Source organism: Phalangium opilio, unplaced genomic scaffold, assembly GCF_054372755.1.
Source record: "Phalangium opilio isolate 3A_F unplaced genomic scaffold, DU_Popi_V2 ptg000113l_1, whole genome shotgun sequence".
Lineage (NCBI taxonomy): Eukaryota > Metazoa > Arthropoda > Arachnida > Opiliones > Phalangiidae > Phalangium > Phalangium opilio.
In genome coordinates, this window is record NW_028324209.1 from 5,189,829 (window position 1) to 5,208,532 (window position 18,704).

Genomic DNA, 18,704 nt, shown 5'->3' on the forward strand with positions numbered 1-18,704 from the left:
AGCAATTTCGGAGTCATCAACAACAATCATTAACAATAATGTCCTTATTGTTAATTTTGTATTATTTACACAATTGATAATTTATTATTACCAGAAGTGAGATGAGACTAGAAGTACTGAGCTAACCAAATTCTTGATAACGCACCAACGGTTGGCCCTCTGGTAGCGGTTTCTGAATTTTCCCTCCAAAACGTGAGACGCTCGTGGCGGTAGACGGCCGAACTAGATTCAAGCACAGGCGTCCGTGTTCCGCGGCTTTAGGTTGAGGGGAAGGGGGTAGGAAATGTTTTTGGAACGCGACCAATTTTTTTCATCTGTAGTATAGGCGCGATGGAAGCGGCATAAAATCCTCAAATTTGTTCACTAGTGCCAGGATCTACTACCAATGCTAGAGCCCTTCACTTCTAGTCTCATCTTACTTCTGTTATTACTGGTGAAATCATAGGCCTATTCCTAATTTTACACAAAGTTTCATAGATCTGCAGTTTATTATTTCTTGGCGACAAGTGTTTGTTTGATCTCTTCCAAGCTTGTGAGGCAATATTTTATTCAATTTCGAAATGTTATTTCCTACACCACATGGCGGAAGTTACATGGGCCGTTAATATTTGCGCAAATTAGCATAAACTGAAACGTGTTCATCAATATTAAAAATTTGGTTAAAAATTGTTGCTGCACAATCCATGGGACTTTCAGTTTCGATTAAATGTTTTATCAGCCTTCAAATATTTTACAGTCAATCGGATTTAAGATGGTTTTTAGGTTGGAAGTGACGGGAGGCCCTGTGCCGTTTAATGTTTGTTTGAAGTTAAAACTGTGTTTTTTTCTTTCGGAGCTGGTTAAGCAGGTTAGATTTTTTCAATTTCGTTTGTAGATAAATTTTGATTATCCGGGACTAAACGTTTAGTTTAATTCTTGGAATTTTATTATTTAATAAATTGGATTTAATTTGTGACAATTAGAGTCCCCGCATATGCTTCAGTTTAAACGGAAACCAAAGACCGGAAAATTATGCGGTATAATGTCAGTTCGAATTATCTGTTCACGCTAGAATGAAGTAATTGTTTAATACACTGTCTTTATAACGCCTTAAACCAGAAACAATATTATACTGGGTTCAAAAAAATTATTTGGACGGTTTGGAAAAGGTTTTTCTTTGGGGATTTTCTGTTGTTTTCAAACCTATCTCAAATACGAATGAATGAATGAATGAATTTTCAGATACGGTTTTAATTTTTAAAATTTTAAGCTATTGTTTTCATGTCTAGGTTTAAAAGGAAGTCTACGTATAAATGATATATTTTATAGAATAAATTTAAATTATAATATTGTTTAGGGTAAAATTTGTGGTTTATAGTGATAAGGTATCATTTTAGTTTGATTTTAAACACCTCATCAAAGTAACAATAGTCCCCAAACCATCGAAAATATGGAAATAATACGTTTACTATTATGAAAATTGAAAATTCCTAAATTTTAAAGTAGTTTATTTACGCCAGTTTTCATTGAGATAAAGATAATTATCTATAGCATTTCGTAATCTTGTTTTGATGGTGGTGCGGAATTAAGTAACTTAACCTTAGGATTGAATCAACCTCAATGAGATTTACGGGATAAAACATCTTTCGCACTCAAGGCTTTTAATTAAAATTTTTTTTTTCTAACTTACTATAAAATATTACCGTGATATAATTTAACGGAAAATTATATTTTAATATATGGAAAAATTGAGATCACGGACTACAGCTTTACCGTGGGAGGCCCGTGGGCATTTGAGTTATTGGGGCCCCGGGCCCTTAGAAATTTTGTCAAAGCGTGGGCAAACTCCATGAGTTAGGAATGGCACGAAAATTGTTGATTTTTCAAATACGAAACGGAAGAAGTTTCGCAATATAAATATTTCTAGAAAAAAATCATTTCTTAACTCTAAGCTTAACCCTCGACTTTAACCTTTGTCAACATACCAGAGGCCAAGTGCTTGGATTGCAAAAATACATACTGTATTCCATCAAATTTTGATGCGATATTTCTAGAAAAAAGATTAGATTAAGATACTTATTTTTAGCTGTTTCCCTATACGAGATTAAAAGTACTTCAAAATTATCAAATGCTGAAATAAATTTTGTCTCGTTCCTTATTAGTGGAATATTTAAAATTAAATACAATTAAAGTACACCTAATTAGGGACCTCATTAAAAACCATAAGATGCACCTACCCTTCGTCATCCTGTACACTTTTTTGCGGTTTTTGAATATGGTTACACGAATGAAACAATTATTTTACAAAACAGATGTTGTCATTCATAAAGCCATGGAGATTATAGACGTAGTTATTTGAAAAAAATGTAGATGCACTTTTCGGAAAAAAGGGTACTCTGTCGTACAGGACTACTGTGCTGCTATTGGTTTAGGGGCGTCTGCTAAACCGAACTTCTTTACCTTACCTCTTTCAGCCTGTGAGAATTCAACCAATCCCGTAGGGGTAAGAGATTCGGTTTAGCAGACGCCACTAAGCCGCACAGTAGTCCTCGTTTTTAAGACTAATTAAATGCTAATTATGTTGTAATAAGAGATAATTTAATTTTTAATATCTTTTCAATTTTTTATTTAGAAAAAGTCCGTTCTTTTAAGGTATAATGTTATGTTACCCGAACCTTTCCTTTAACATACTCTATGGTCTCCCTTATACGCGACGCTGTGGTATCTTTCTTAAACACGTTTTACGTTGACATCCGATAATTTTGGGATAATCTATTTCTAATATTCAACACGTACTGTTATAAACGACGATAATTTAAAATCGTGAAACGCCAAAAATATGTTTTTCTCCAGACCTCTCTAACAGAAAGAGACTTATCATTGTTTCCACGTTTAGTTTGTTTATTAAGGAAAGAAATGGGAGTTTAAGTGTGTCTATTAGCATATTCTATTTGCTTTTGAAATATAAATTTTAGTTGAATTAATTCGTTCATTTCAAGGCTTTAAGGTTTGATTATAGGAAATCTCTGAAGGTTGGGCCTCCAAAGGGATAGTGAAATGTTTTCTGGGAAGAAAAACGCTTTTGATCAATTACGAAATACAGCGAAGCTTATAGCATTTTTTTTGGAGGGTCAGCACTTATATAATCTAGTTATAATTTTAGACCAAAAACATCTGTCGCTATCCCTTTAAAAGCTGTCACTTTCTGCCACATCCTTTTAAAAGGATGCCCCTAAATTATCTTCAAAAAATAATCTCCTTGGGGCCACTCTCCTTTGCAAGAATATAATATTAAAAAACAGTTCGGCCTCCGCAGACAGATATCCCTGGTGCATTTGGCCCCCTTGGCGGAGGGGTCCCTTCTTTGGTAGATATTATTATAGAGTTCAATTACCAACCCTGTTTTCTGGGTCCTCCCGATCCGGGCATAAGCAAGGGTCGCGAGAAAACAGACCTATACCCCCGTATTTCAAAAAAACCTATTGCCCGGGTTACAATCTTAACACAAGAAAATTTCGCCTCAAAAAAAAGTACATACAAATCTAGGGCGAAGTGTCAAAAGCAGCTTTATCGTTACTAGCTTAACCTAGTTAGATTTTTTATATCGAGACCTTCAATTTGTAGGTTTTATACCGCTATCGTTTTAATTTGACGTTTGTCGTCCATTGACTACGTGACCGACCCTGGTGCTTTCTTCGATTTCAATTCGTCATTTATTTTCTTCTGCAACCTTAATTTGAAACCCGTACCAGTTTTTAATGTAAAAGTCAGGCGGAACGTTTTTCACGTCTCACTGCTGATTGTTAGAACGAATGAAGATCGATTTTGCCGTCTTTCTTGAGATGGTAAAACGGAAGGAACCGTCTTACAATCATAGCGGGGAAACGATTACATTGCAGGGTTCATACAAACCTGGAAAACAGGGAAAACCTGGAAAAATCAGGGAAATAAATAGTTGACAAAAACCTCAGGGAAAAGTCAGGGAAATTTAGAATTTTTATTAAAATTCAGGGAAATCAGGGAAATTTGCTGCGTCAAACATGGGCCGAGTAATTAAGCAAAATGTTCGTAAACATACCCCCTCCATAGGATTAACATTACACTATACTTTGGAGGCTTGTAACTCTGGTTCTACCAGAGATACGGGGATGCCCTTTGATTATGTAATAGTCCTATTTGCCCCCCCCCCTCCTTCCTTGGTTAACATTTGCTCCATAGGATACTCCATATACGGGAAAAATCTGGAAAACTCAGGGAAGCATATGGGGAAAAACCTGGAAATCTCAGGGAAATTCTTTTTCCAAAAGTTGTATGAACCCTGCATTGTCACACTCTGACTGACTTAAACTATAGTGTTTTATTTGCACTTAACACGGATTCAAGGTCGATGTAAAGTTTAAATCATATATATTTAAATTGATTATAGTTGTATAAGAGCGTAATTGGTTAACTACAACTATGGGTCATTGGCCCATGACTCGGGTATCGGGCATTGTTTCCAAATTCATTGGTTATGGGCCTGTTTGAAGAAAAGGACCATGATGCTATAATGTAGACAAAATGTCCATGAATTTTAATAAAAATTCTAAATTGCGCTTGAGTTTTTGTGGAGCGGATGACCCATGGCCACCATGAACCATTACTTCTATATAACCAGGAGTAGTGTTTCATTGTATTTATCTCAAATTAATATTTAAACACATTACTAAATACTATGGTCCACTATACAGGGTGTTTGTGAAAAGTCCATCAATAATGAAAGGGCGTATTTATTGGGCCATTTTGAGTCGAAAATGTTCTATGACATTTTGCCGTCCGAGCCACGGTTTTCGAGTTATGATTTGAATATTTTAGGGATGACCCCTTCATTAAATTAGCGCTGTCTTTCAATTTCTTAATTAAATTTAAGGGGTCATCCGTAAATTACTCCAATCATAACTTGAAAACAGTGGCTCGGACGGAAAAATGTCATAGAACATTTTCGACTCAAAGTGGCCCAATAAATACGCCCTTTCATTATTGATGGACATTTCACAAACACCCTGTATATGTAACGAAAACAAAAAATAAACAGTTTGAATTGAATTGAGTACTTGAATTATCTACAAGTTGAAAATTGGTCAGGGAAATCTGTTTTTGGCGGTCAGGAAAACCTATAGAAGTCAGGTGATTTGAAATGAAAAAATCTGTGGCAACCTTAAATTACTTAAGTTCCCATTTTCCGTTTCTGTTAAGCAATGAATCAAAACTTATACGATACATTGATCACAAATTTTTTTACAAACCGTTTTCCTCTTCCTTTAGATTTAAAGTATTAAGTATTTATGTCAAAGTCTCTTATTCAAATTCTATTGTTTTTTATTTCAATACGTAATACCTATCCATAATAATTTTGTCTCATTTCGTTTCCATTTTTTTGCTTTGTTTCTGCAGAACGGCTATGACAGAGCTTTTTCAAAATATTCAAAGCCTTTACCGTAAATGGGAAGAAAAAGCCGATCCAAAAGTCTCTTTGTATTTAACGTCGCAGTCCAACGATGAAGAGAGGATAGCGAAAGCGATACCCACAAACGACAACGACATGACAGTTGAAAATAGGAATTTCGAAAACCAACTACGGTCCAGAGAAGATGACGGTCGCGTACGAACGACCATGGATGGTGAAATTGTTGATGGACGAAGGGAAAGGAGGATTGGAAATGGAGGAGGAAGGACGTTTAGTACCCGCTTCACCAGAAGCAGTCGTTTTAGGCTGCCCACTATTTCATTGGTAAGTCCTAATATTTGTTTTGGATTATTTTATAAATGAGCAATATGCATGCTGATAGACAAATGTGAAAATATCAAAAAGTGAATCTGAGGTCTGAGCTAGCAAAAAATTTACGATTCCCAGGGGGGAAACGCGTATAAATACTAGCGCAGTACACTGGCGAACCGAATTAAATTTAACAGATTTGCACTACAAATATATGAACGCCAAAAATGTTCATGCTCCGCGAATGCTTCAAATTTTGTACTATTTTCGTCGTAGTGAGGTACAAGATGACGCGATAAAGTTGAGCGAGACTTCGCTTCGTAAACCATGCACTACAGAAAGATTTCATCCGAAGCAGAACCTCACTTTCTGTTAAATGACCCTTAATTTAATTAAGATCTGAAGGATAATGCTAATTAAATTTGCCTTAAAACACTCCAAACGTAACTTGAAAACGGTGACCCGGACGGCAAAATTTCATAGAACATTTTCGACTTAAAATCGTTTAATGAACACCACCCACAATTTCTTACAAATCTTTCATAAATACCAAAAATTAAAGGTACCATGATTCCTTGGGTAACCTATAAACCTTAACCGCGTACTCCAAGATGTCAAGGAATTCTCTCAATAATTCAGATAGGCCACAGGTCATAGTAATAAACTTCGATGTAACAAAGATGCAACCGAATGAAGCGGGTCTGCGTGGGGGAACATATTTTCTGGGCCTTCTCAGGTGTTTTTACTTATGTGGCACGTGAGTTCGGAACACACTAAACCATAGAGTCAACCAACCGTAACCTAACCTTGCCTCGGAAAAGATGTTTCAGCTCGTGAGCAATTTGTACCTCTAACAAACGCTAGTACGTACGTCTCGTGTGTGCTGCGTGGTTAGGGACATGCTAGGGTGGACGCTATAATTAGTTTATACTCCCTTTAACTTGTATGTATTTATAATTAAGGTAACGTTTTCTGCAAAATAGTCCTGACTTAGCAAAACGTGGCAAGCTATTTTGATGGAAGACAAAAGATGTTTACGAAATATTTCTTGTGAATTATTTGGCTAATTTAGTTTATAGGGCATTTTTAATGAACTTGCGCAACTAAGGCCCTGTATTTCAATAGAATTTAATTATTCAATTCAGTTGAAAGGTCTCGCTGCATGCTGCAGAAGGGAAAGAAATTGCTGACAAAACGTTCGAGATTTTCAATATAATCCCTTATCTTTTAGTAATAAGCAAAATCTATACAGGGTGTTTTTGAAAGGTCCATCACAAATTAAGGAGCGTGTTTATTGGACCAAACTGAGTGAAACGTATCAAAGAACATGGGGTCTACAACATTTAGTTTCGGAGATATGGCCCCCCAAACATTTGCCCCAAAAACGAGAAAATATCCCAAAATGTGGAGTAAGGGTTATTACCATTACCCAACTTGTTTCGAAGTCATAGACAATTTCAATAGCCTTGAATTTGAGAAACACTACTGTAACTTTAGATAGCAGAAGGGTATAAATGGGTAGAAGTACGCGTACGGCGGTAATGTAAAGCTAATACCAAGTGTCATAGTGTTTTAAGATTTCTCAGCACCCAGTAAAATGGTTGCGATTGAAGGTTGTGTTTGTTCATTACGTTAGTGTTTGATGTGTCACAGAGAAAACGCCATGATACGATCCCAATGTAAATGTATTCTTTATTAGTTCTTCATTCTTAATCTGTAACAAATAACTACTACGAGAATTGTTCAAAGTGTTCACCACCCGCGTTAAGGCAAACTTGAACACGCCTTACAAACGATTCCCTAGCACGTTGCAAAATGCCTGGAGTATCGCGAATAGTTTGACAGGCATTAACGATTCGTCGACGAAGTTCGTCCACATCAGGTACTTCACTCTGATAAACTATGTCCTTCAAGTGGCCCCAAAGGAAGAAATGGCTCGGGTTAAGGTCGGGTGATCGAGCAGGTCATTCCACGGGTCCACCTCGACCTATCCACCGAAAAGGGAACGTCGCGTTAAGGTGAGCTCGGACAGCGAGACTGAAATGTGGTGGTGCACCGTCATGCATGAACCACATTCTGCGCACCAAACCTAAGGGCACGTCGTCAAGTAATTCCGGTAAAACGTCTTGTAAGAATTGTAGGTACGCCTCACCGTTTAACCTGGGCTGTAGAAAATACGGTCCAATTAAATTTTCACCTACAATACCGCACCACACGTTTAAACTAAATTGTACTTGGTGAGATTTAACGAACGTTGCGTGAGGGTTTCTTGGGGACCATTGATGCTTATTATGCAGGTTAATAATACCATCTCGCGAAAAGATAGCTTCGTCTGTGACTAACAGACTACGCGGGAAAACAATGGCGTTTATCTGAGGCTGAAACCACTGGCAAAACGCCATGCGTCGTGGGTAGACCGCGGGATTCAAACCTTGAACCTTTTGAAAATGGTAAGGATGAAACTGGTGACTTTTGAGGATTTTCCACACGAGCACGTGACCAAAGCCTAATCGCTTACCCACCTGGCGGGTACTTGCTGCTGGTTCGTCCTCGAAAATAGTAAGGACTTCGTCTTCTACGGCCTCTGGGACTTCTTGCTCTCTAGGTTGAGGTCCAGCCGGTTGGATTCATCCGTCCTGTCGTAAACGTCTGTCCACAGCCTCGAACGTCAGTCGGTTTGGTAAGCGTCTTTGCGGAAATCTTTCCTGATAAAAACGTACAGCTGCAGCAGCATTCCCCTCGGCTCGTCCATACATTAGGTTCATATCCGCATATTCGGCCCAGGTTAAACGGTGAGGCGTACCTACAATTCTTACAAGACGTTTTACCGGAATTACTTGACGACGTGCCCTTAGGTTTAGTACGCAGAATGTGGTTCATGCATGACGGTGCACCACCACATTTCAGTCTCGCTGTCAGGGCTCACCTTAACGCGACGTTCCCTTTTCGGTGGATAGGTCGAGGTGGACCCGTGGAATGACCTGCTCGATCACCCGACCTTAACCCGTGCGAATTCTTCCTTTGGGGCCACTTGAAGGACATAGTTTATCAGAGTGAAGTACCTGATGTGGAAGAGCTTCGTCGACGAATCGTTAATGCCTGTCAAACTATTGGCGATACTCCAGGCATTTTGCAACGTGTTAGGGAATCGTTTGTAAGGCGTGTTCAAGTTTGCCTTAACGCGGGTGGTGAACACTTTGAACAATTCTTGTAGTAGTTATTTGTTACAGATTAAGAATGAAGAACTAATAAAGAATACATTTACATTGGGATCGTATCATGGCGTTTTCTCTGTGACACATCAAACACTAACGTAATGAACAAACACAACCTTCAATCGCAACCATTTTACTGGGTGCTGAGAAATCTTAAAACACTATGACACTTGGTATTAGCTTTACATTACCGCCGTACGCGTACTTCTACCCATTTATACCCTTCTGCTATCTAAAGTTACAGTAGTGTTTCTCAAATTCAAGGCTATTGAAATTGTCTATGACTTCGAAACAAGTTGGGTAATGGTAATAACCCTTACTCCACATTTTGGGATATTTTCTCGTTTTTGGGGCAAATGTTTGGGGGGCCATATCTCCGAAACTAAATGTTGTAGACCCCATGTTCTTTGATACGTTTCACTCAGTTTGGTCCAATAAACACGCTCCTTAATTTGTGATGGACTTTTCAAAAACACCCTGTATAAAAAAGTAGAACTACTTGAGTAGGGTTGTGACGTGTTTGCATATGACGCGTTTGAGATTCGATAGAAAACTGCGATGAAAACCAAGTAGCAAGGTCATACGCAGTCGTTTACCCTAAATTAACAAGAAACTATAGTTACGATTACGAAATGGTATATCTGCGTGTGGTAGAATAACTCTATAAGCAAAATTCACCTCGTAGATGTTTTGATGAAAATCTGAATACAATGTAAATAGAAAATCACTAAGAAAAGCAATTTTCCTTAAACAGGGTGTTTCGATAAGTCTACCATAATTTAAGGGGGGATGTTCTTTGGGCGATTTTGAGTCCGAAATGTTCAATGACATTTATTTTCAAGTTAAGATTTTTACTTAATTAAGGAACTGAAAGACAATGGTTTCTAATTTAATTAAGGGGTCATACCTAAAATACTAAAATCATAACTCGAAAACAGTGGCCTAGACGGCAAAATTTCATGGAACATTTTCGACTCTAAATCGCCCAAAGAACATCCCCTCTTAATTTATGATGCAGACTTATCAGAAATACCCTCTTCTCTTACCGTCATTAAATCGAATATGAGTTACCTACAGTAAAATATCACGCCTTTTGATCAAGAAAATGGTGTGCCTTAAGGCTATGACGTCACTATTTCTTAATTTTAAATCGTGAAATTATTTTCTAAAAAAAATATTTGAAGGAAATATCTTTCATTCGATAAAGGTTCATGGAAATAAATTTCTTAAGTACAACTATTTGTAGCGAAGCATTTGCTTAATTATTTTTCAAATAAATGGTAGTTAGATCACAATTGGGACTTGTGAGCATACTACGACATGCAACCCAAACTCACTCTTGCTTCCATTAATGCTAGAAAAGATACCAAGAAGGGGTTAGAAAAAGCACTGAAATAGCCAAGAATGTCATACGATTTTTGACAACTGTTTTGGAATTTTTTTCCCGACTGTTCCTTTAAATACGTATTTTCCTTGAAATGGTTAACAGACCACTACAATCATGATTGTCATTAACCCTGATAATGAACGAAAACTAAACTCTTTCTCAGGGCTTTTACTTAACGTATAATTCTGATAAAACTTTTGTCTTTGACGTGTTTTACCCTTTGCATTGACAATATAAAATTTTTGATGTGAGATTTAATTAACTAGAAAACTTCCTCTTACAATTATTTAATAGTTGCTTAATGATAATAATTTAGCTGAATTATAGTTTAATAAATATAAACTATTTCAAATATTACTATAATTTAGATTTAAACGTGTATTGCGGTGTTAGAATAAATCACGTACGCCTTTCATTTTGCACGTGACATTATGTAAAAGATAGATTAAGCAATTAATAATTAATTGCGCTTTAATTCAAGGGCCAGCATTTAAATTTAGCTTAAGAAATCGACACCAATTAGCTTCTTAACCTTCCTATGAAGATTTCTAGAAATTCCAAGCAATTTTTGAAGTATACTTGACACGTGTACGAAACAGATAAAATTGCCATCCCAGCCAGAAGTCCCTACTAACTACACAATCGGAGATTTTATAACTGAAGTGGCTGTATCTCGCTGTATCTCATTATCTTAATTTGGCATTTTGGGAAATTTGATTTTCTCATGTGTGTTTTTTTTTTATTATTTTGTTTCATCTTATCTGGCCTATTTTTTTTCTTTTATTTTTGGATCATGGCTCTTTTACCTTCACGTTGCTTTTAAATATAGGCACTGAGAACGGACTGGGCGTTTATTAATGAGTCACTACCCTAAAATCGCCATTTGGTCTTTAAATCGCGCTATTTTTCGAAAAACCAAGGGAAAAAGGTTTTATTTAGTAGTTAATCAAGGGGAGATATCTAGAATAACTGTTTCCGAAAAGAAGTAACGAAAACTTGTCAGTCTAAATAAAAATATCTCTGAGAAAAAAGTCCGAAATAACTGTCACTATTTTGTTGAAAATCGTGAAAATGAGTGATATAATGTTCTTAATTTAATAGTTAAAAATGTGGCGGTTTAAGACATTTTTAATATATTAAAGATGTCATTTTGTTTTACCAGTGGTCCAATTTTGGTTCCTACTTTACCCTATTTTGGTCGGTAAATGTCCCTTGTTCAATTATTTATTTATGAGATTTTGGTGAGAGCCCCGTGACGGGCAACGCCGCGTGCCTTTGCTGAGCACTAGTAACTTTATTCACTTAAATTAAACAAGGCCGATAAGAAATATTATATTACGCGACGGATTTCTCCGGGCTTATCAATTTCTTGAAATCTTTTTTATCCTTGGTATTATTTTGCGTAATGTCGCGGTGAGGTACTATGTAAGATAAATTAGACTTAATCGGTTCTCTCTGTCTGTAATATTATACTTTACCTTGGAAAGTTAGCTATTATAGGACGAGGATATCCTTAGTAAACTAGCGATACAATGATTTATTGTTGTTATCAACGTGTTTTTATTCGCAATTTTACACGGAGGAGTCATCCGAAAAAATGTTTCGCGTATTTTAAGGTTCGTGAAGATTTTAAACAAATTTTATGTAGGTCAAGATTACTAAGTTGTTTTTTCAGTAAGTTTCCACTGAAGGGGCTAGGTAAAATTCCACCCAGCTCTCTATATTAGCTTTAGCATAGTCTGCGCGGTGTTGTCAGGTCAAGTTAGTCAAGTACAGATTCAAACTTGCATTCAGTTTCTTGGCTCATAAATTGCTTGGTAACACGAGGGAACGACTAAAGAAACTACGGATAACCGTGTGGTTTCCATCAAATCACGTGTACATAGTTTTGAACGTATAAAATGTGTTTAGTCAGTTTGAAATCAACTGAAGACCCACCCAAGGGTTTCAATAGAGGGGGTCGCGGTATTGTCACCTTGAAATAGGTTTAAGACCCAAAGGCGTTAGATAGGACTTGAAAGCTACCAGTCCACCAAAAGTCCTTTTGTTTGAAGCCATATTTAACATCTTTATTGTACACACACCCGATGCAAACAAGATGCTCAAACACCACACTCTTTAATATGTTGTACAAAACTTTATAATAGCTATGAATCTTAAGAAATTGACAAGTCATTGCTTATCTATAATCTTCCCAAATATTACAAAGTATCTTTCAATCAGTTACCATATAGCGACCACCAAATTCCAGGTTTTCCTACTATGCCTGAATGTATGTATTTTTGATGAAGTTTTTTTCACGTCTGCTAATTCCACCCACGACAACGTGTCAGTCAGACTGATAAGCCTAATCACCAACTATTTTAATTTCTTCTTTCTCTCCTTGTTTTGTCGATAAACGCTATTTAGATCCACAGTGTCAAGGTCGTCTATTTACTTGATGGGATTTTTTATTCAAATTTGTGGTTTTGATAGCGAGTGATTATCAAAATTAATTATACTGGGGACTAGGTTTTTTTATGATAATTAGATATTGTCGAAATTATATACCCCTCCAAGCGGTTTATGATCTAAAAATTTTAATTTGACCTTGAGGATCCGTTGGCAGTTGTCTAAGAAACCTACTTGTAACGCCAGAAACGTCTATCCGTAATATTTCAATTTCGAGACGTTCATATGTTGGATCTTTTGGCGTTAAACACCTTGCCTATTATCATAAGTTCATAAGATATGTTCCATAAGTTTGTCACTGGTTACTGAGAGCTTGTCATGATGTGAAGTTGTTGAAACGTCATAGATTCTCGTAAAGCGACGCCCTGGTGAGGCGCTATCAAAGGCTAAGTATTTGAAGGTGGATTGGAAAACCGAGTGTATTCAATTGTCGCTCTTTCTCGAACTAGCTCTCACTGTCTAGCATTACGAAGTGACATACTTATGGAAAATATCTTATAAATTTATACTATTGCTCGTTCTGTCTTTAGGAATGAAAAGCTACCTACAACCCAATTTAAAATATGATTTATCCAAATTTTTTATTCGGTTTTTATTTAAATTAAATGATAATTACATTTTAAATGAAAAACATTAAAAATAATAATAACGTCGTTCGAGTCTATTTAATTGGTTTTTAATTTAAATTTTACGATGCTTAGTCTCATTTTAAATGCATTTTTCAAATCCTACTAAGCGAGATAAGGGGTACTTTAATTTAACAATTCAGTACCATTCTACCAAGACACGACATAAATCCCTTTACCCTAAAAGTTACTGTACATTTGTTAATGTCTTACAAAAATATAAACGTTTGATAAATGTTAATACTCTTTGATTGAAAAATAGTAAATTATAACGTGGTAGGTACTTTCCTTTAAACGTTAAAGATTTTTTTTATACTTGGAAATACAAGTATAAAAGTTTGAACACTATTTTTAGAGTATGGGAGGTACGAGTTAATAATAGCCTCCTTAGTTCCCGTTATTTTCTCTCTCTCTCTCTCTCTCTCTCTCTCTCTCGAAGTTAGTCTCAAAAATCTTTCCCGTCTCTTTTGTTTTTAGCCCCAGTGGGACCGGATAGCTCATTTCAAAGTGGCCCCAGTTGTTCCCGAAATGAGTGCCCAACGTCCTTCCATGGGGGACTGTTGCCCACATTGCGTACCTTTAAGCAAAGTAAGTATTCGCAATGTTTTACACAATTTTTTCCAGTTCTTTGCGAGTAATTTCCTCGTACGAACTTGCCGGTATTTTGAAGGGGAAATAGATTAAAATTTCTCCTTCAAATTGCCTCTAGTCTGAATGATGCTTGAGGGTTTTTGTTTAAAAATTATGTAAACCTTTTCAATGGCACGTCCTAAGACTCGTAACAAAGTTTTGTATTCGTTTCTTTTAGGCTTGCTCTGTTTTATTTTTTAAAAAAAATGCCCGGTTAAGGTTCATTTATTTTGTATTTTGTGGAATTTTATTTATCTGTGTTTGTTATTCAATGGTTCCACTCTACGGTCCGCTGATTACCCATTATTTGACGGAAGTCTATTTAATTTTAATGTAAATCGAGGGGCTGTATATTTGAATCAAATAGTTATGTTTAATTAATTTTTAGGTGATTTTAAGTTTTTAAGGAATTTTGAGGAAATTGAAAGGTTTTTGAAATCGGGAAATTGGTTTTTGAAATTTCTTATGAAGTTATATAAAATATATGAGAAATGTCCGACCCCTTAATTAAATGCATCAATGCGTGTCAACAATTTCTAATTAAAATTAAGAAATCAGATTGTATAAATAGTTTTTATTATTTTCATTAAAGTTGGCATTTTCCAATGACCCATCTTCGACATTGGGCATTCACAATGTTTTAAATGTACCTACACAAAACAGGTACTTTTTGTTTTCTTAAATCAATGAATATGTTTATTTAGGTCGCGTTTGCGATTGTTAACTGTTTTCAAAACTTATTTTGTAGGCAAAATGGGATTATTGCTAGGACGTTCTTTCATCTAGCATTTCTAGTGAGGCGTGGAGTATATTATCCGTATCCTGAAGTTTCCAATACAGTTTTAAAATGTGAAAAGGTCCAAGAAGCGATAACAATGGCAGTTGAAGATGATATTAAAAGTAAGTTGTTAATCTGGGGTTTTTTCTTTCTTTCAATATATTTTTTCTTTCAGTGATTGTTGCTTTAGAAGTTTTATAATTTATATTTTGAATTAAAGAAAATGTTTCTTTTGTTTTTAGGTGCAGACTTGTCAGTTGATAATATCGACCCCGAAGTTGTTGAAGCTTTAAAACGAAAACATTACACCAAAGCCTCTAATGGGCTGCATCGAATGAGGTCCTGCATTTCCTCTGCATTGTTGAGGTATGTGAAATTAAGTATATTCGCTTAGATTATTATGTTCTCTATGTTATATTTATTATATAATATATTATAACATAATTTAATACTACGTTCACGAATACATAACCTCTAAATATTTGTTACTACATAACACGCGCAGTTCTTTTGCTATTAGATTACCGTTATTCTGACCATAGATTACCCGCCCAATTTTGATTATAGACTAGCTGGTTGGGTTTTGTACAAACTCCTTGGTCGAATGCTTACTGGCATTCAAGTACACAAAGGTCATATCGAAAACCTAAAGAAAATCAGCAAACGAAAAGTACCCATTATCTATTTACCACTTCATCGAAGTCACTTAGATTACATTCTCGTCACATTCATCCTATACATTAATGACTTGCAAGCCCCAATTATCGCGGCTGGCGATAATCTACTTATTCCATTCTTCGGGTAAATACTAAACAAACCCATTATAACGTCAAAACATTTTTGTCAGTGTCTAATTAGCCCTAATTAAATAATAGTTCGTTAATGCGCGGTTTGGGAGCGTTTTTCATCAAAAGAAAGATGGACCGGAAGGATTTCGTCTACCGAGCTATATTACATTCGGTAATATAATTAAATTTAATTAGTTTATTTTGGGACTTTTTGGGGGTGAATGGCCCTTAATTTTCTTCTTGTTTTAATAGTACACGGTTGAAAGTTTAAAAGCGGGACATAGTTTAGAATTCTTCATAGAAGGGGGTCGTTCGCGTACTGGAAAGGCTTGTATGCCTAAAACTGGATTGCTCTCTGTTGTTGTTGATTCAATTTTAAGTGGTACGTTATCACTTCTCACACTTTGATTTATTACTTATATTTGATTTGTGTTATAATACTGATTTCGTGTTTGGGGATATCAGGTAGTGTTGAAGATGTTTTTATAGTACCCGTTGGAATCAGTTACGAAAAGATTCTGGAGGGAAATTTTGTTATGGAACAACTAGTAAGTTGTTTTTTCGTGTTAGGCCTGTCATACAGTATGGGGTTCACGTATGGTTTTACGTTTTACTACTTTAGGGTAAGCCCAAAGTAATGGAAAATTTCACCACCGCTGTTAGAGCTATTTGGAGCACGCTTCATTCCAATTTTGGAAATGTTAGAGTTGATTTTTGTCAACCTTATTCTCTCAAAGTAAGTGGTTTCTTATCGTGTCTGTGACATTTTTAGAGGTGCGGAACTTATTCGGACAATATTTTTTTCTATAATTGTTATTTAGGAATTTATCCAAAGCGCGAAGCGACGACATTCGTCAGTGTTTCCTCCCAGATTACTTTTCGGAAACGGAACTGTTCCCGAATGTGAAGTTGCCCCTGAAAGAAGAAAATCGAGCAATTCGTCTCTCTACGGTTTAGACGTTGTTCCGGAAGACATCCGGGACATTATTCACGATCTCGCCAATCACGTTGTTCATGGTACGTAACTAATTTCCAACTTTTCTTAAACGTTTCGCGTCTTCTATAACAATTTAATTCTTTAATGATAGACGCTTCAAACTCTACAGCCTTAATGAGCACGAACCTCTTAGCTTTCCTATTACTAACAAAACACCGTAAAGGCGCCACTTTGCAACAATTAAGTCAAAGCATGCTTTGGTTGAAGCAAGAATTGGCCAATCGCAAGCGCGATGTCGGATTTTCGGGCGAAATTGGTGACGTTATCAAACACGCGTGGAGTTTGATCGGGAAAGACTTGATCTCTACGGAAACGATGCAGATGGAATGGTCCTTTATTGATACGGAAGCGAATAAAGCCAAGATTACCTTTTACAAGCCAATTATTCGTTTGCCATATGTTTTAGAGTTGCAATATTACGCCAATTCGGTTATTTCCGCCTTCCTAATGGACAGTGTTGTTGGTAAGTTCATTATTTTTTTATCGTTCATATATTTATTTATTTATTTTTTAACGTAAATATTTATTTATTTATTTTTTAACGTAAATATTTATTTCTAGTAAATGCTGTATTAGCGGAATTAAACCAAGAATTGGAGCCATGGAGAGGTTGTAAAAGCGAAGTTACAGTTTCTTACGACGCTGTCATAAAAAAATCATTGTATCTTTGCAATTTATTGCAAAACGAGTTTGTATTTGCTCCGGTAAATATTTTGCAATTAATTAATCTTCTTAATAGATGGTATTTATATTTACTAATTACGATATTACTTATAGGCGTGTACAGACCTTACTTCAGTGATAACTGACACAATAGATCGCCTTATCACGCAAGAGCTGATATCACAGCCTATGGTAAGTTCAATTTTCAAATGATTTTGTTTTTGTTTTTGTTTTTGTTTTGTAGATAAATGACTCCGAAATATCATGTTGATTTTTTTTTGGGGTTTTTGAAGGGTGGACCACATAATACTCATTCGCGTTCATGGTCCAATCGAATGGAAGGCTTTGCTAGTGACGAGGATGAGGAGGATGGTTTTGGCCTACAAAGAGACATAATGCTAAAGATCAACCTAACGGAGGAAAGCTTAAATCGTATTGAATTCCTAAGATGCGTTTTAAGTCCGTTAATTGAATCCTATTGGGTTGTTGCCAGCTCGTTAGTCAAACTGGTCAATAATGTCAAAGAAGGTAAGAAGTTAACTAAGATCGAGTTCTTTCATTTTTTTTATTTTATTTTCTAACCTACTGACTTTAATCTGAGAATTTATTATTTTGACTTATCTTATTAAAATTCTTTGAACAATCTGAAGTTTTAAACACTCGGTAGTTCGTTGACTCGAACAGATTAAGTTGGAATCGAGGGGTCGGACGTTTGTCAAAATCCCGTACACTTCGTTTGAAATGTGTTTAAAATCTCTCTCGAAAATCTCAAAATCTCACGTCAAAATCTAAAAATCTTAAAATCTCACGTCAAAATCTGAAAATTTTAAAATCTCACGTCAAAATCTATAAATCCCAAAATCCCTACCTTAAAATCTGAAAATCCCGAAATCTTCACCTAAAATCCCGAAATCTCACATTAAAATCTAGAAATCCCGAAATCTTCACCTAAAATCCCGAAATCTCACATTAAAATCTAGAAATCCCGAAATCTTCACCTAAAATCCCGAAATCTCACATGTAAATATCAAAATCAGAAAATCTCCTCGAAATCCGAAAATCTCCTTCAAAATCTGAAAATCTCCTTCAAAATCTGAAAATCTCCTTCAAAATCTGAAAATCTCCTTCAAAATCTGAAAATCTTGTTCCAAAGCCCGAAATCTCCTTCAAAATCTGAAAATCTCCTTCAAAATCTGAAAATCTCCTTCAAAATCTGAAAATCTTGTTCCAAAGCCCGAAATCTCCTTCAAAATCTGAAAATCCTGAACAAAATCCCGAAATCTTCGAAATCTGAAAATCGCGTTCAAAATCTGAAAATCTCCTTTAAAATCCCGAAATCTTAAAATCTTGGACTAGATTTCCAGATTTCTAAAATCTGAGTCAGAATCTCAAAATCTTTGTCAAAATCTTGAAATCTCAAAATCCCATACACTAA

At 35.8% G+C, this 18,704-nt stretch overlaps 2 protein-coding genes across 5 annotated transcripts in view; one reads left to right on the forward strand and one right to left on the reverse strand.

The window, feature by feature from the left end:
- Nucleotides 1–18,704, forward strand: part of mino (glycerol-3-phosphate acyltransferase mino) — a 43,212-nt gene that overhangs the window by 12,286 nt on the left and 12,222 nt on the right. For all 3 annotated transcript variants that reach the window (XM_089852443.1, XM_089852441.1, XM_089852442.1), the window contains 15 exons: nucleotides 5,413–5,749; nucleotides 13,891–14,001; nucleotides 14,636–14,706; nucleotides 14,792–14,943; nucleotides 15,064–15,187; nucleotides 15,389–15,622; nucleotides 15,697–15,781; nucleotides 15,862–15,991; nucleotides 16,075–16,157; nucleotides 16,232–16,345; nucleotides 16,431–16,626; nucleotides 16,698–17,069; nucleotides 17,168–17,310; nucleotides 17,384–17,461; nucleotides 17,563–17,797. In XM_089852443.1, the coding sequence (XP_089708569.1) occupies nucleotides 5,420–5,749; nucleotides 13,891–14,001; nucleotides 14,636–14,706; nucleotides 14,792–14,943; nucleotides 15,064–15,187; nucleotides 15,389–15,622; nucleotides 15,697–15,781; nucleotides 15,862–15,991; nucleotides 16,075–16,157; nucleotides 16,232–16,345; nucleotides 16,431–16,626; nucleotides 16,698–17,069; nucleotides 17,168–17,310; nucleotides 17,384–17,461; nucleotides 17,563–17,797 (2,458 nt within the window). In that variant the 5' untranslated portion in view covers nucleotides 5,413–5,419. The remainder of the gene's footprint in view (nucleotides 1–5,412; nucleotides 5,750–13,890; nucleotides 14,002–14,635; nucleotides 14,707–14,791; nucleotides 14,944–15,063; nucleotides 15,188–15,388; nucleotides 15,623–15,696; nucleotides 15,782–15,861; nucleotides 15,992–16,074; nucleotides 16,158–16,231; nucleotides 16,346–16,430; nucleotides 16,627–16,697; nucleotides 17,070–17,167; nucleotides 17,311–17,383; nucleotides 17,462–17,562; nucleotides 17,798–18,704) is intronic.
- Nucleotides 7,665–8,578, reverse strand: LOC149623502 (uncharacterized). 2 transcript variants are annotated; one of them, XM_089852451.1, is made up of 2 exons: nucleotides 8,257–8,578; nucleotides 7,665–8,172 (listed from the first exon to the last, which is right to left on the reverse strand). In XM_089852451.1, exon 2 carries the CDS (start codon nucleotides 8,134–8,136, stop codon nucleotides 7,699–7,701), a length of 438 nt encoding a protein of 145 aa, XP_089708577.1. In that variant the 5' UTR covers nucleotides 8,137–8,172; nucleotides 8,257–8,578; the 3' UTR covers nucleotides 7,665–7,698. The 2 variants fall into 2 exon arrangements, with proteins under 2 accessions (XP_089708577.1, XP_089708578.1); XM_089852452.1 differs by having other exon boundaries at nucleotides 8,253–8,578.